Raw genomic sequence first — 17,386 nt, forward strand, 5'->3', positions numbered from 1 at the left:
TGTTTGACATACGTGTACAAAATGGCCTACTGAGTCACCGTGCCAAGGAGATGTGATGTAAAAGCAGAATTGCAACTGTGACATCTATCCAATCAGATTGCAGTAAAGTATGGTGCAGTGTTTTGCTCACATTTAAAGTGAACAGTAGAGTTATGTGGGGGCTTAAACCTAATCACCCATCTCTGCTTATAGGTAATGCCAGAGTACCTGTGCTGCCCATGAGCAGACTTGCAGGCAAAATGGGTTTTAAATATTCCATTTTTCTAAATCACACTTTCTTGCAAATCAGGTCTCTAAACTATATTTGATTTAGCATCTTCGTTCATGCATTTCAGTAAAACCAGGTTTATTACTGCTTTGAGTCTTGAAACTAGTCTAGGGACAAGTACTCTAAAGTTTATCTCATGAATGAGCCTTTTTCCTTTTGTGACCACACAGCCAAACATAACACTAAATATTCTGAGTGTTCGCAAGCCCTGTTTGTGTTTTGGGGGTAAATAAATCTCTTGAGGTATAGTTCATTTTAGAGTGATCAGAGTCTCTCTGGTTTTTTTACCACTGTTGTTTTGGGTTGTTGTTCAGGGGGTTTTTTTGTTTTGTTTTGTTTTGTTATTGGTGCTGTGACACATTTTTTCCAAGTAGTCTTTAAATATCCTGGTTAATGTGGGAGGCAAAGTTGAGCTTTTCTAGACAGTGAATCTTTCAAGTATTCTAAGTCCCTTCCCGTGGGCTGATTCCTAGCACTTCAGATCCCAGAATGTGCAGAACATTCCTACAGTGGGCTCCTTTGCATATTTACAAATCCAACCATTTGGAGCCAGTCAAAATTTTCCACCAACACAGTTTTTCAACAAAAAATGGCTTTTTTGACTAAATTTTTAAAAAATAAATAAAAAAATGGGAGGGCGAGGGGGAATCTGTTTTCATCAAAAACCCAGAAATAAAAAAAAAATCAGTTTTCAGCAACTTGAACATTTCACTTTTTAACTGGAAGTATTTAGTTTTTGGTTGCAAAAAAACAACATTTCAATGCAAAATTTCAACAAATCAAAAAATTTGTTTCATTCAAGTTTTTCACAATTTCTTGACCAGCTTTATTAGAAATGAGTGCATCCATGTCACCTCCATCCTCAGTCAACTCCACTGGCATCCAAATCAATTCAGAACACTGTTAAAAATTGCCCTCCTTGTTTTTAAAATGCAGTGAATTTCTTCCAGCTGACTGACCTTGTGGACCTTAGTACAAAACACACCATTGCTTAACTAGGTGGTTAGGGACTGAACTGGATAGCAGGTGATCAATCTGGCTCTGCAGGGTCCTGATCTATATCCCATTGAAGTCAATGGGAGTCTTTATGTCAACTTCAGGAGACTTTGGAACATGCCCCAGGTGAAGAAAGAAAATTCATTGTTTTGCATAGTCTCAGTCATTAAGACGTTACACTTCCTACACTCCAGAGTTGCTACCATGAAATACATAAAACTGGGAAAAGCAGGAAAAGTGTTTGGGGAGGCGAATGGGTAAGTCATGGGGAAATGGATTTACACCAGATTCTGAGCCACATTCCTTATGTTGAAGGACACAAATTACTCACAGTAACTGTCATGAGGCCACACCCTTTTAACAAGAGAGCCTGTCCTGCCAGTTATTCAGAGAGCTGTACAATGGTGCCCAGATGCAGAACTGTAGTTCTTGGCTGATGCAAAACTTCAAAAACACCATATAGAAGAAAAATGAGGATCTCTGCTTGTTTTATAAGCCAGCACACATCCCTCACTCAAACACATACTAACACAAGTGCCTGGGTACATGTTACACAAGGGTACAGAGCAGGGCTAGGATATATTACTATGAATAGATTTTCTTCACGGTCATAAGCTCTAGTCATTATTCAAACAGCGGAATCAGGCCCTTGTCTCTTTCTATATTCTTTTTCCTTCCTTTCACCCTCCCTCCCCACAAGTAATCTAGCACTGGCCTCTTCTCTTTCAGTACACATAATCTCCCCATCCTTGGAGCAGTCTCCTTTTCCTCTGCTACTCCTGCTGGCTACTGCTGCCTTCGTGTATCCCTTTGCCACCTTAGCCCTAGATATTTTATCCCTTCCCTACAACATTAAACTTCAATTTCTTCTGTTGTTATTTACTATTTACTTCTAATGCTGTATTTTTTAAAAATTCTGTGAAGCATTCTGAGTTGCATTTTGTATGAAAGATACTATACAAAATGAGATTTTGTGGTATTGTATAACAGTAAATACAACATAATTGAAGAATCATTTCTTTTACATTCAGATTCCTGGACTAATATTTGTTATAAATTTGAAACTAATTTCAAGTTGTTTTCTCCAAATGAAGTCATCATTGCAAACAAGCTGAAGCTTGTATGGAAGATATAGCCGCCATTGGCTTGATTCCTCTGTCACTAACCCCAGTGTAAATCTGGAGTAACTATATTGAAATCAATCTGGTGAGAGAGAAAAACCAAGTTCTGGGTGTCTATATGATCCCAAAGTGGTAGATTCCTTATAAATATCATTGAGATCGTGGTATCCTGCTACAAAACTTACTGAATGAGGAGCCTGACTACATGCAGAACTCCCTGTGAAATGCAATTGTGTCTTATTCCATTGGGAAAACAATCTCATTTCTAACAAACTGTGCATGATGTCACAGATTAATCTTTAATTGTTAAAACAAAAAGTACATCTTTCTTAAGAAATCTTTAATACAAATATTCAAAAGGAAACAGCAATGTTCTTTAAACCAATGACTATGATTGCATGAATAGATTCCATGTTAATGCACCTCTTCTTTTCTTTCCTTTTCTGGTGCTTAATAGAGAAGAAAATCACGTTATTCGGACCTTGACTTTGAAGTAAGTTTAAGTTTAAGTTATTCCTGCTTATTAAAACTATATTAATATAAAGTTAATAAGAAATTTCAGTTTAAGCCACATGATATAGTAGATATCAATATGATGGTTTAAATGGGTGTTGTATAATATATGACGGGAGTTTCATTAAAACTACTTTGGCAAAAGTTACTTGTAAAACATTCTAACATCGAACTACTGCATAGTACAAATGAATTATCATGGCTTCTGTTCTAAGTTCTCCACCATTTCAGTTGCATGTATTTTTTTCCTTTTTATACATCTGTTAATTTCCCGGTGGTCATAGAGGCTGATTGTCTATTTGAAAAAGTTTGTCTCTTTTGTTTGATAAGTGGTGTTGCACAACAAGTCTGCTTCCTTCCACAAATTCTCTATGTGAGAGAGCCCAATCTCTCATTTTCTTTAGGATTCTTTTCGCTTATGGGACCTAAATTTTCAAAACTGATTAGTGATTTTGGGTACTTGAGTTGAAACCCTTTAAGGGGCCTGACTTTTTTCAAAGATGCTGAGCAACTGCACTCTGAAAACAGGCCCCCTAAGTGATTCAAGTTGGATACCCAAAATTTGAGACGTGCAAAATCTTTAGTCCTTGTTGGAAATGTAGGCTCTGGTTGCAAGGATTTACATGCACAAACATTTTGGTGAAGGTATTTATCTTCCTATTTATTTGTATGGTTGCTCTAAGTGACTACTCTGTGTAGTCAAAGTCTATATTCAGCAGAATAATAATGATTTATGGATTTTTGGTTTTTGCAAAACTGTCTTATTCATGCTTATTAATAATTTGATATAATTCATTATGTGTTTCTCCAGTGAAGCCTCTCACACTGTTTGCATAGAACCTTACATACTTAGGACCAAATTTTAATATCCATTGAGATCCACATATCGACTGTGACTTGAAAAATCATTGTCTATGTTTACATGGACAACCATAGTAGTGGATTTTTCTAGTCATGCATTGAAGCATTTCTTGGATCAGAAGTCAGAATCTGGCCTGCAGTTACTGATACAAAAACTATGGCAATTCCTTTATTATCTCATCTTGTGAATCATTCAGTATATAATACTGTCTATTCCAGAGTTTTAGGCTATCAAAGTGTGAAATTTTGAGCAATAAATTATGTGTTCAGAGAACCAAACCCAAGTGCTTTGAATTATGAAAATCTTTAACATTTGAAAATCTTAAAGCATGGTATATATTGGATGCCATACGTTTTAGTGTTTCACTCAGTAATGCTCCATGCAATGAAAGAGAGTATTATTATGGACAAGTTGGTCAGGCCTCCATAGTTAACACAATTGAGTTGTTCAGTTAGAGGAAGGAGTCTACTTCTGTATTATGTATGAAAAATACAGTGTATACTCCCAAAAATTATAGCACTTACTGTTTGAGTACAGAATGAATATTCTCAGAATTTACAAATGAATCCATTAATTAGTGTCAGTTCAAATGTATTTAAATATGGTTCCATTAAAAATACAATTTAGTTTCAGGCCTTGTTTTCCCTGAAATGATCTTAATAACAGACTAACATAGCCTTCAAATTCCCAGATAGTTAACACTTCTTGAAATATTGTGTATAAACTAGATTTGAAGAAATTAGGTTGTAATTAAGCTGTTATTAATGATTGTGGTATCTAACTCTTATGTTTACACAGAATATAGACAGGCATAGGTCAACAGCTCAGACCACCCTTAACTGGGGGCACTGCAATATCTGAGATAACTCAACCAACCCGTTCTGACAGGTAGTGATATCCTGAGGGGAAAAAATATGAAAGGACACAAACCCCTTCTTTATCAATCAGTTTAATCTAATTTTGGACCGCAACACAAAAAAATCATAATTTTATTGTTATTGCATGGTGTCCCTAAAGGAGTTAAGATTATGTGAGTGCCTCAAAATGGTGCGCTCCATTAGCATGTTTGAATTTCTTTGAAGTTTAACAGTAACTCTGAATTTCATAGGTTACAACACTATTTTTGGGAAAATTACAATATTCCTGCAATATTTTTTTTTACTCATAAGCTACCTCTCAAATTTGACTCCAACTTACTATAATTTTTTTTCTGAAAATACACACACACACACACACACATAAAATTAAAAGAGCATCAGTTAATGTTCTTGATACTTACATTCAAAGAAGGAAGAAGAATATGCATCAACAATCTAAGGGGGGGAAAGCAATTCTAAAATTAAATAAAAACAGCACAACAGAAATTATACAATCACAGCAATGAAAAGAATTCTGAATCACACAATTCCAGTTTGAAGGCCAGGAATTCAGTGCAGTTCTCTCTGAGAACATTCTCTATGGCAACTGCTAGTAAGACATCCATCCTAGCACTCAAGGGAACATATTCCAGCTCCAGATAACTACTGACAATACTATGCACATTGTGTTCTCAAGTATCAGTTATCCTGTAATGCTTTTTCAATTGACTCACATTGTGTATATATGATACTTACATCTTTTATTGTGTTTTGTTTGCAATTGCCGCATTACCTAGATTTTTTTTAAATACTGTATTATCTACATGCATTATATATAAAATATCAGGAAGGGAAATGTGTCATCCTATATGTGTATACATCACTCTGTTCAAGTGACACCAATCCTAATGGAGACCATTTGGAATTACTGCAGTATAAATAATAATAATAACAGCAATGATATTGTGCTGGTGGCTGTGGTATTGTAGAAGTGCTGAACCAGATCGTTTCCCTGCTTTGAGATTTCATTATAGGTACTGGATCAGATCATGATCTCTGCTTTGCACCACTCTGAAAGCTGACCTGGATGGCCACCTGAGGATTTCCCTTGATAGGGAAATCCCATAGTGATGGCATAACCACCCAACCCCCTTCACAGTCCTAGGTGTAAAACAGAGGGGTGAGGTAGGGTGGGGTCATGGGCCAAAAAGCTGATGCATTCTGTTAATGCCTAAAGCCTAAATGGCTTCTTCAGGGCCACTGCAGCTGACAGTAAGTTAGAATAGCCCTGAGGATGCCCTAAATGGGCCAAATGTGCACCCAGGATCGGAGGGGACAAAAAGGTAGCCATGAGCCACCTTTGCCGCCCCTTGCCCCTGGGTCCTGCACTGAGAGGAGACTGGTCAGACTCAAGGAACGGGCCAGCTGTGTCTTGTTTTGCCTTTGTAAACAGTTTAGCGTTATGTAACAGTTAATAGTTCTTTAAAGTACTATTTACATGGGGGACTTAACACTGGCTGAAACATATGTGTTTCGTTTTATAGACAGAAAACATTAATGCCGTATATATACTTTATTTTGTTAGTCTTTACAAAGTACCTTATAATCTCTTTGAACTCTGAAATCTTCCTGCATGACCAGTCACAAGCTACAGTAGCTGTACAGCTGTCCTCTGTCTCTCTCACTCATGCACAGCCATGCAGTCCCATCATAAACTGTCACTGGTGGTACTAACTACAGGAAGTTCTGGGGTTTGGACACATTAATGCATCCTCTCATCCTAAGACCTCATCATTCACTACGCTGTAAATAATAAAAATATCCTTCTTCATTCTTTTGGTCCTTCAGAGAGGAAAACCCCTTATTTTATGTGCCAAAGCTCCTACCCACAGGCTATTTTATCCATGCTTCACAAAAAAAAAAAAAAAAATACAAGGATAGAATATAACAAATAAGTCCAGATTTTGGCTAACCCATACATTAATGCACCAGGGTGGGAGAAGGGCCAGAATCAAGTTGAGGAGCATACTTCTTGCCCCGTCTAACATGCCCACAATGATAGTTGCTCTGGCTCTGAATTCCACCAGCTCCGGCAAATCCAGAACTTTTCCCAAGGTAGTGCCATTACCACTCTAGGATCACCCCGCAGTCCTTCCCTGAAACTGGAATTATCACTGACTCAGCCAGAATTTCTCTTCAGGGCTCCCACTGAATCATACACCCGATACATAACCTCCAACATGGAACCTTATGGAGTCAAGGGCAGAATGCAGCCCATAAAGAATGTTGTGTTTGTCTTATATTTACACAAAGTCACACAGAGCCAGTTTTATATTCTGTCTGTGTTCTTGCTGCAGTCACATATCACACTGGTTTCCACTGCAAACCAGTAGAATATTACTTTAGAAGGGACATTCACTAGGGCTTTGATACTTTTTGACATTTAAAAATATTGTTTAAAAAAAATCCTTAGTGTTATTGGTTGTGATGTCCTTAGCTGTGTGGCACCCTGTTTAGCCACATAGCCTGCTTTCCCCTAAAACTTTTACAGAGCTGCTCCTGTACTGAGATTTCAGTACCAGTGAATGGCTGTCAGTTCAAATAAAATTAATACGAATTGTGTCAAACAGTGTATGTCACAAAGATGTCATGGCAATTGCTTTTTCCCCCCAACGAGCTCTATAATAGACGTGCCATGCGGAGAAAGGCTCTGTTACTGATGAGGACACACAGGAGAATGAAACACAGACACAGAGATGGATTTTTAAAGCAGAAGGTCACAAGTTTATTATCGTTTAACTTTAGTAGAGGGGGCACATGTCACAATAGTACTGCACATTGCAATGGACCATGCAGCAACTGAGAAAGTCACTTGTACAGTAGTCTAAACAATGAGTGTAATGGAGCTACTGTGTGACTGTAGGTAGAGCTACTAGGTGGAACGTATTTATCAACACTCCCTCGTTTTGTGGAATGTTACTCATTTTATTCCCAAAGCTAGCTATGTTCCACACCAGTTTGGTGTTGCTTTACTTTTATTGCTAAAAACTGTAGACATGTATTTACATCAGAAACAAACATTAATAAGCTGAAGTTAAAGAAAGTTATTTCCACTAAACGACTGAAATCCACAGGATTTTAATTTTCCTGCATTCATAAATGTTTTGTGTCCCTCATTTTGGGTCTTTGTCACACACTGCATCCCATCTTTGCGCTTTGCTAGGTTGAGCAGTATAAGCTGGAATGGGGTATATCCCCCCTCAAGTTTGTTTGGTAGCATATAAGGCAGAGAGGTTGTGATTTACCCAGGTCACTGTCAGAGTTAGCTCTGGAACTCAGGAGTTCCTAGCTCCCAGCCCTGTGTTCAGGCCACTTCTCTCTTTCTGTATGTGCAGTAAATGAGCAGGATTTGGGATAACACACACAGAGGCACCAAGATGAGAAGCAAAAACAGAGAAAGCCTGGGAAGAGGAAGAAGGAAAATGAAGAAAATGAGAAAAATAAGCAGACGTAAAGGAAGTCAAACAGCAGCACCAAAGGAAGCGAAAAATGAGAGAACTGGGGGGGGGGGGGGAAATTAGATAGAAATAGTAAATAAATATCTAGTAGGAAGAAGAAACTGATCCAGTCTGGGAGGGAAAGGGGGAATATTATTTTTGCACAGTAAGAGAAAAAGGGAGACAGAGAAAGGAAGAATAAAATCATAGGACTCCATGCACAGAGAAGCAGGTAAATGAGGAAGAAATGCAGCCTCTGTGCCATTCTTCTCTGTCCCCCAACCTTAGGGAAGGCCCTTCACAGGGACACCACAGTCTTTGGACAGTGCCAGCCTGGATGGGGATGGAGGAGGGGAGCCAGGTTCTCTCTTCTGGATTTCCCTCTTCCTCCCATTTTCTATGGGGAAACTGGCACAAGTTAATATATTTGAATGTTAACTTGCACTGCTTCCCCCCTTTCCAGGCCTTGGGGATGAGTGGGGCTTCCTGGGTGGCTGTGGTTGTGAGAATCCCCTGAAGAATTGCTGCTAAAGAAGCCATGTTGTCCAGGGGAAGCATGAGCCTGTGGTGTAAAGCAGCAGGGAAGAAGAAAGGATTCCATTTATCCTTATTCTATCTTGTTCAGATTCATATACCACTCTAATCACCAGAGTACATCTTGAGGCTGTCTGAAATGCTACACAGATTTCACATGATCTGTCACTTCTGACTTGTTCCATCGTTGGTGAACTTCACCCACTCAATGGAAAAATGGGCACAAAACCAAAAGGTTGAACTCAGAATTGCTTCTCTCCTTTTGTGGTTTGTTGTCCCATAGAAGAAAAAGCAGGTCATTCACTATAGTGAATACTATAGCCATTCTACTTTTTGAAAAATAGTTAAAACTGAGAATTTTAACAAGGAATTAAAAAGTGTAACTAGAAAGAATTAAAGGTAGAGATTATAGTTTATTTATATAATGTTTATAGTGCAAATTACTCTTTACACACTTAAATGTACACTGAACCAGCAAGAAGGGAATAAAGAAGGATAGCCATGAAAATATAAAGCAGCAAAAAATATCCATAGTTTTCAGTTAGGTGGATTGTATTTATTTTTCTTTCAACAAATTTTTTTAAAGTATTTAGCTGCCAGAATTGCACAGAAACTGATTAATTTCCCCTCCCACCTGCTTCTTTTCAGGAACTATATAATGAAGTAAGTGACAAATTTGCTTTATTCATATTTGCTATTTAACAAATACTTCAGACAAATATCAAAAAGGTAGCATTCAGTACATTCCATTTCCTACCCACTATTACAAAGTTTCCAGCTGGAATCATTTATTTCACAACTATATGATATTTCCTGGTTTAGTGCCAGTTTTTTAACCTGCAAAATTTGTTTTACTCCCTATACCATAACTTCTTATTTTAGCCAATAATAACCTTTGAAGTGGCACCTTGCCTTTTGAAATTCTGGGTATATGGAACCTGCTCCCTTGTCTATCAGAGCAGTAATATCTTCAAAAAGCTCCAGCAAGTCACAAGTCACCCCTTTTTGAGTTTAGGTCAGCTATCTCTAGTTAAATAATGTTTTGCAAGGTATTTCTCATTGAATCCTGCAAAATTGTTTCCTGTTTTCTCCCCACAACTCAACTTAAGTTAATCAGTCTCTAATTGCTTGCGATATCTCATGTGCTTTTTGTGAATAATGTTGCCAATTTCCAGGACTCTGATGACAGCTCAAGGAGCCGTCTAACAAATGCTTAAGTTTCAGCGTAGCTATGTTACAGATAATATAGTTGTTATATAGCACGGGTAAAAATGCATGGCTAATAAGGCAGGAATATTTCACACAATTTATAAACACTAAATGGAAGATAAAATAATTAAAACACATGGCTAAAGGATAATTCAAGGCCATCTACTGACACCCTACATTGAGTAGTATTGTGCTTAATTTGGTTATCCACACTGAGTGAGGGTGGCAGAAGCAGGCATGGAGATAATGATTATAGAAGGCTCCTGCCAGTATAGAGACTGCAATTTTGAATGGCACTTGCATGGGTCACATAAAGGGTGGGAGGCACAAGGTATACGTGTGTGCTTCTCCTCCCACATAAGGTGTGTCACCGTTTGGCATGTACAGTTCCTAAGTATGCATAAGTAAGGCTGCCAGTTTGTCATGGAGGTCATGGAAGTCATGGATTCTGTGACTTTCCAGGACTTCTGCAGCGGCCAGTGCGGCTCGCCCAGGAGCCGCCTGAGCAGGTCCAGCAGCTCGTGGGCCAGTCACACTAGCCGCTGCTGGGACAGTCTCGGGCCACCTCACCCTCCTCCCCACCAGCAGCAGGAGTTTGGGTTTGGGAGGGGGCTTAGGGCTGGGAGTTGGGGTGTGGGAATGGGTGATGGCTCTGGATGGGGCTTGGGAGGGCTCCCTGGAAACAGCAACATCCCTCAGCTCCTAGGCAGAGGCATGGTGAGGCAGCTCTGTGTCCTGTCTCCACCTACAGGCACCACCCCCTCAACTCCGATTAGCCATGGTTCCCAGCCAATGGAAGCTGCAGAGCTGGCGCTCAGGTCAGAGGCAGCACACAGAGATGCCTGGCCACGCCAGCTCCACCTAGGAGCTGAGGGAGGGGGATGTTGCCGCTTCCAGGAAGATGTAGAGCCAGGTGGGGAGCCTACCAGCCCCCCCTAAATATCCCCCCCCAACCCCCTCCCAGCACCAATGGTGGTCCCAGGTTGCGTGCGGCCACCCACCCTGCCCCTGTGGTAGCCCCGGACCACCCTCCCCTAGCACCCAGGGCGCCCCCAGGCTGCTCTCCCACACTCCAAGATTTAGTCAGGGGTATACAGTACAAGTCATGGACAGGTCATGGCCATGAATTTTTGTTTACTGCCCGTGACCTGTCCATGACATTTATTAAAAAGACCCGTGACTAAAACGTAGCCTTATGCATAAGTTATTCTTTTCCACATTTTTAACACAAAAACTGCTTATTTTTTCAAATGTAACTCTTGCTAGCCCAAAACTTGAAATTAACTCTCTTAATACTTCCGTAAACTACAATGAATGGGTTTACTATTGTTTGGAAAATGACCGTAGTGGACATGAGCAGCATCCTTTCTGCAGCAGTTCTGTCTCCATGACAACACCCTGGCCACAGGCTCTACTGGTGTAAATTGGTGCTGCTGCACTGAGGTCAGCAGAGTTGCACCACTTTAATACCAGCAGGGACTATGTCCCAGACCTCAGATGGATACACTGCTGGTAACTATGGATTTACACAGTTGAGCAACTCACGCTATTCAAATACAAATCCATGCAACACTGAACATCTATCCTTACATGTCACAACTTTGGCATTTATTAAACTTTCTTCTGGGGAGGTGTGAATGACAGGAAGGCATTTAATTATACTACATGGAGTTTTGGACCATAATCACAATTCAGATGTGGTGATATACATTAGCAACTCATACTCATCATAGCATCAGGGCGACAAATTCCTTTTCCCCATCAATTCATCAGCCCTACCTCCACTGTTTTCAGAAAAAAATATATACCCTTATGATGCTATTCCTTTCATGTTGAAATTAAGATATTAATTTCTTCTATGTGGAACACATATCTAGAAAACAGTTTTAACTTGTGACTGAAGACCTTGCAGAAGGGCTGCTGTCGCATTCCTAATATATCTGCTTAGCACAAAAGAAACATCTCCTGATTTCATCGATTCAATAAATGGAAGGGTAAAACCAATACTTTGTGTACAGGAAGAACATTATAAACAGAAGATAGGAGGCTCAGTGCAACTCATTTCCATTTACTGAGTCTATAAGGAAAAGATGGTCCTGCCAAATTCAATTTACTTTATTATGTTGGGGGAAATAATGGTTCTTTTTTTAAAAAAATGGCCGGATTCAATTACAACTATAGCCAATTATGTTCCATTTCGCAGAAGGTTATGCATACAAGGAAGAGGCACATGGAATTGTTTCAGGAATTAAATCAGAAATTTCAGACTCTGGACAGATTTCGGGACGTACCAAAATCAGGAAGTATGGTAAGTATATTGTTGTCTTCTTATTAATTTAAAATATACTGGTTTGTAGACTTTAGCAAGCAAGCAAATGGATTATATAACACCATTTTATGGTAAGATGTTATTGTGTACTACTCGTAAATAGCCCGAGGACAGAGAACCAAAGATATCTGCAGTATTCTTATCTTTGACAAGTCTCATTAGATTTCATAACTAGACTATAACAACTCACAACATCATTATTGCTGACAAGTAATTGAATTGAAGGGAGCACAATTTAAAATCTGTATATGTCTACCAAGCCTAAAGGATTTATACCGAGAAAGTAGTTCATCAATGCAGTGTGGCTAGTGTAATGTTTTCTTGTCCTAGCCAAAATCATTTGTTCTATCTTCAGCTAAAATCACTCACAGCTGATGTGCTTCTGAGAGTATACATTGTCCTGTATTATCGTGCCTTGTCTGTAATAGCTTTATAAATATTTACCATTTGAAAATCAAAAATGCAATAATCCGTAGTTGACTGTTACCCTAATTGTCTGTGCACAGCAGAAATAAACCTAACAAAAACAACCTCCTTTATTTAGGTATGCTTAATAATAATGAGAACAGTGCATGGTTGAGTCTCCTTCATTAAAACAGATAGTTTACTGAGCCACATTTATTAATCAGCAATAGTATCATTATGGTTTCAAAAGTGCACACTAAAAATAAACTATGTGAGTTAGAAGTGTTTCCCTTTATGTATTTTCAACTCTGAGGGCCAGATGCTCAGCCAATGTGAAGCCAATGGAGCTATGTCAGTTTACATCAACTGAAATCTGGCCCTGAATTTTTGCTCCTCAGGGGTTTGTTGAGTATTTTCTTTAGCTATGATCTGTGTGAATTTGTACCCAGTTCTCACCTTTCCCCCATCCAAGTTTTGCCTTGTGTTTGGGGTTTGAATGAATTCAAAATCTCAAAGGAAAACTTGGCTGAAACCATTGTATCTCACCTGGTTTCACATCAGCACCATTCAAACCTACATATTTAATGTGATTTTGATACAAACCATACAACTGGACGAAGCATTCTTGAAAGATTTTTAAAATATAATGTACAAACATGGTGTAAGTTTCATCTGTACAACAGATGAAATTTATATAGTTTGGCATTTTGTTGTAAACATTTTGCACAGCTCTACTAGCGCCATCTATAATCAAAGTAAAAGATTGTATGTCCTAGGTAGACAATGCTTTTAATTATAATTAATATTTATTAGATGTTTTGTTTCTGAATATTAAATGTACCCTTAGTTATCTATATTGACTAAAATAAATAATTATTGGTTTCTGCTTTCCAAATTATAGTGCTTTCTTGGCCTGATTGTCATTTTAAAGCAAAATCTCTCAGAAATGATTTCTATGGCCAAACTTATTTTCCAGAACAAACATCCAGACTGCAATTCAGAAACCAAATTTGCAGTGCAGCAAGAGAAGCAGTGTTGTTCTAGGAGGCACAAGAGGCAAAATCACGTGACCTTCGATTTCTGTCAGGAACCAAATGGAGGTCAAATGGTGAATATTTAGGGCTTGTTCCAAAGCCTACTGAAATCAATGGGTGTTTGTATGCTGAAGATGTTGCATTTAAACTCAAATCTTCAAAAGAAACCCATATTGTATCTTTTAATCAATGCTGTAAGATGCAGTATTCAGAACTTGGTATCACTTAGGGTCCCATTATGCAGCCTTTAGGGTGAAGTCAATGTGAATTTTAGACGCACAAGGAATATGGCATTGGGCCCTTGCAGAATGATACTGTGCAAATCTCTTTTTAAATCCAAAACTTTGAATTATCTTGCCTATTGGGAAATGCCTTCTGAACAAAATCTGGTGAGAAATGACTTCTAGGTTCTATGCATTTTTCTTAAAGTTAATCCCTAAGAACTGATATGTCTACACTGCAGCAGAAGGTGTAATTTCCAGGGCATACCCACACTAGCTTTAGTCATGCGAGGGCATGGCGGCGTGAGTCTCAGGGTATGTCTACACTGCAGTTAAAACACCGTGACTGGTGCACACCAGCTGACTCAGAATGAGAGGCTCAAGCTAAGGGGTTTTTAATTGTGGGGTAGATGGTCAGGTTTGGACTAGAACCTGGGCTCTAGGACCCTGAGCTCTAGGACCCTGCAAGGTGGGAGGGTCCCAGAGCTTGGGCTGCAGCCTGAACCAAAACATCTACACTGCAATTAAACAGCCCCTTAGCCTGAGCCCTGCGAGCCCAAGTCAGTTGGTATGGACCAGCCATGGGTGTCTAATTGCAGTGTAGACGTATCCTGAGGCTCACACTGCCATATCCTCGCTGCTGTTTTTTGCAAGCCAGGTAGATTAAAACTCGTACAGGTACATCTTCATGAGCTGCAAATTACACTGCTGCTTGCAGTTTGATGTTGCCACAGATATTAAAGGTGGGAATAATAGTCATTATTTTTCAGAGGAACAGCCGTGTTAGTCTGTATTTGCAAAAAGAAAAGGAGTACTTGTGGCACCTTAGAGACTAACCAATTTATTTGAGCATGAGTTTTCGTGAGCTACAGCTCTGTAGCTCACGAAAGCTCATGCTCAAATAAATTGGTTAGTCTCTAAGGTGCCACAAGTACTCCTTTTCTTTTAGTCATTATTTTTGTGGTTCTCACATGATGTTTTGTGTTACTTCTACTAACAACTGTCCAGCCACCATTAACAAATACAAACCCACTTTCTGGGACTGTGCTGACGTCAATCTGTTGATGGTGGTACACATGACTATAAAGTTTTGGCATTAAAAAGCAGTTACAAAATTGAAAATTTTGTTTTTCAGAAGAAGTAACAGAGTCAATTTCAGGATCATTCAAACATATGAGAAAAAAATACCACTATTTGATTTGAAAAGTGAAAGATTTAAAAATTTGGCATTAAAATGATTGCGGGAATTATTTACAGTAGTCAGCCTTCAACCGCAAGCTATCTTCATCCCACCATACAGACCCTCATCAATTCCCTTTGTACTCTTCAGGAGTTGAGGGCTCTCAGCCCCTGCTGGAATCAGGCCACTTTTGTTACTTCATAAGCAGATCATCAGGTTATCTCAATTTATAACCAAGCTAGCAACCTCTATTTTACATCATTCCATAATTCAAGAGAAAAATCTCTTATTTTCCTTTATTTCCTCCTACTTTTCTATAACATAGTTATTAAAATATGGCTCTCAATGCTGGCCCACATGCCCCATGCCATTCTCTGTTCAGAATTGGCAGCTGCTAGAAGGAGAGGATTTAGTTGGCAGCTCAGGTGAAGAGGCTTCCAAAGTGCAGACTGCTCAGAGAGAAGTACAGGCTGAATGATGCTGGACACCAGCCACTTCAGCTCTCTTCAAAGTCATTTTCTCTCTGTGACTTCTGTATCCCATGAGGCTACCTCAGTGATCAAAATTATGAACAGAAAATCATTTATTTCTTACTTTCAATTTTTTTCTTCCTGTTTTTTTCTGTCCTCAGGAAAACCCAACACCAAACAAGGCTCCATGGGACAGTTTCAAAAACACGAATGAATACCAACACTATACCACAATAAACGTATTAGATACAGAGGCAAAAGATGCTTTAGAACTAAGACCAGCAGAATGGGAGAAGTGTCTGAACTTGCCTTTAGATGTGCAGGAAGGTGACTTTCAAACAGAAGTTTAACAAAATCAAAACAAACTGAAATGAAAACAAAACAAAAATGAATTCATTGCACTGACGCTAAAGAGACTTGGGAAGCCTGACATTTGTGTCTGAACATTGTGACTACTTTATGTCAGGATCTTCATGTGCCAAATGTCAGTGGGATTTTTTCGTACAATATATTCCCACTAGTAAAGTTAGTGGAGAACCAGGTGTACAATTCTTACCATCGTGTGTTGTAAGTACCCGTGGAATGGATTTGTAAGGTAATCTTTATAGATAAACCTCAAGCAACGATTCATGTTGTAACAGCTTCATTTGGTTTAGTTTTCAAAAAACTTCACCATGAAGCACAATGTATATATTTATGCAGTTTTTAAAGTTTATAACAGTCTGTTTGGCCATTACTACACTTTTTACTTTATAATATAAAAGCAAAGTTTTTGTCATTAAATGAATGTCTGTTGAGCTACATTCTTCATTGCTTTAAATGCAATAAAGTAATAATCTCACTTTTATATGAATAATATATTTCACATCTTTATTATTGCAGTTTTCTCTGGAAAGCTCAGAGTAGCTTTCTCTGCTGCAGCTGTGTATAAAATATTTAAAATGTTGTATGGTGTAAATAAACTTTTGTCTACATATCAGTTTTTTAGTGTATTTTATTTTGGATTTGTTGATCTACAATTTGCATATTTATAAAGTTTTCTTTAAAACCACAGATACTGAAAATGTATTCAGAGTTTTAATAGCATACTGTTATTATTCCTTCAAGGCTAATGATTTTCAAATGTAATCGTAGGTTTGTATAGCTGTTCTGTATTTTCTACTCAGATATTCTTTGGAAACAATGTACCATGTAAATTGGACTTGTCAGAATACTGCTACAATTGTTCTATTATGCAAGTATTATGTTTTTCTGTCTTGTTGCGGAGAGACAACTAATAGAAAACAAGTAAGGTACTATGCACAAAGCCTCAAGGAAAATGTTGATTTATAGTTATTAAATTGTGTGTATATACACAATAGGAAGAAAGCCACTTGGTGCCTCTTGTTGCAGCATGACAAACAACAAGAAAGACTTATGCACCTATAAAGGATTAAAAACTCAGGAACATATTTCTTAGCCAAAAAAAAAGTGAATGCACTTCACATTATAAATCAAGAACATAATGTATTTTCGTATTAGGGATCCAACTATACAATTAATCAAGAGTCAAAGACTGAAGGCGCTGATTATCAAACCTGCCTGTGTGATTTGGTAAAGTCACTCTGGTCAGACCTAAAAATGAGCCAAAAAACACAATATCTTTCCAAGAATGAGGGGGTTTGAATTCCTGAATATGAATCTGCTCCTTTGTTTGTGGAATCAAATCCAAAACAGGAAAGGACTTATTTTCTACTTTACAGATACTCTACAGATGCTGCTGAAATTACACATTCTTACAAAATGCTGGCAGTCTCTCCAGAACCGCCGATTTTGTGAAATTTCCAACAATCAAGATCAGTTCTGGAGATTTTTTGGTACTATTGAATCCAGGCACAAACTACAGTCCTA

General features: G+C 38.5%; 1 protein-coding gene across 8 annotated transcripts in view; it reads left to right on the forward strand.

The window, feature by feature from the left end:
* ADGRB3 (adhesion G protein-coupled receptor B3) overlaps positions 1–16,470 on the forward strand; it is a 625,089-nt gene extending 608,619 nt beyond the window's left edge. For 7 of the 8 annotated variants that reach the window (XM_048846018.2, XM_048846015.2, XM_048846019.2 and 4 more), the window contains 4 exons: positions 2,843–2,878; positions 12,061–12,165; positions 13,568–13,699; positions 15,658–16,470. In XM_048846018.2, coding sequence (XP_048701975.1) covers positions 2,843–2,878; positions 12,061–12,165; positions 13,568–13,699; positions 15,658–15,846 — 462 coding nt within the window. In that variant the 3' untranslated portion in view covers positions 15,847–16,470. The remainder of the gene's footprint in view (positions 1–2,842; positions 2,879–12,060; positions 12,166–13,567; positions 13,700–15,657) is intronic. The other variant, XM_048846020.2, reaches the window with a different exon arrangement.
* The last annotated feature ends 916 nt before the right edge of the window (positions 16,471–17,386 follow it).

The sequence above is a fragment of the Caretta caretta genome, chromosome 3 (assembly GCF_965140235.1).
Source record: "Caretta caretta isolate rCarCar2 chromosome 3, rCarCar1.hap1, whole genome shotgun sequence".
NCBI lineage: Eukaryota > Metazoa > Chordata > Testudines > Cheloniidae > Caretta > Caretta caretta.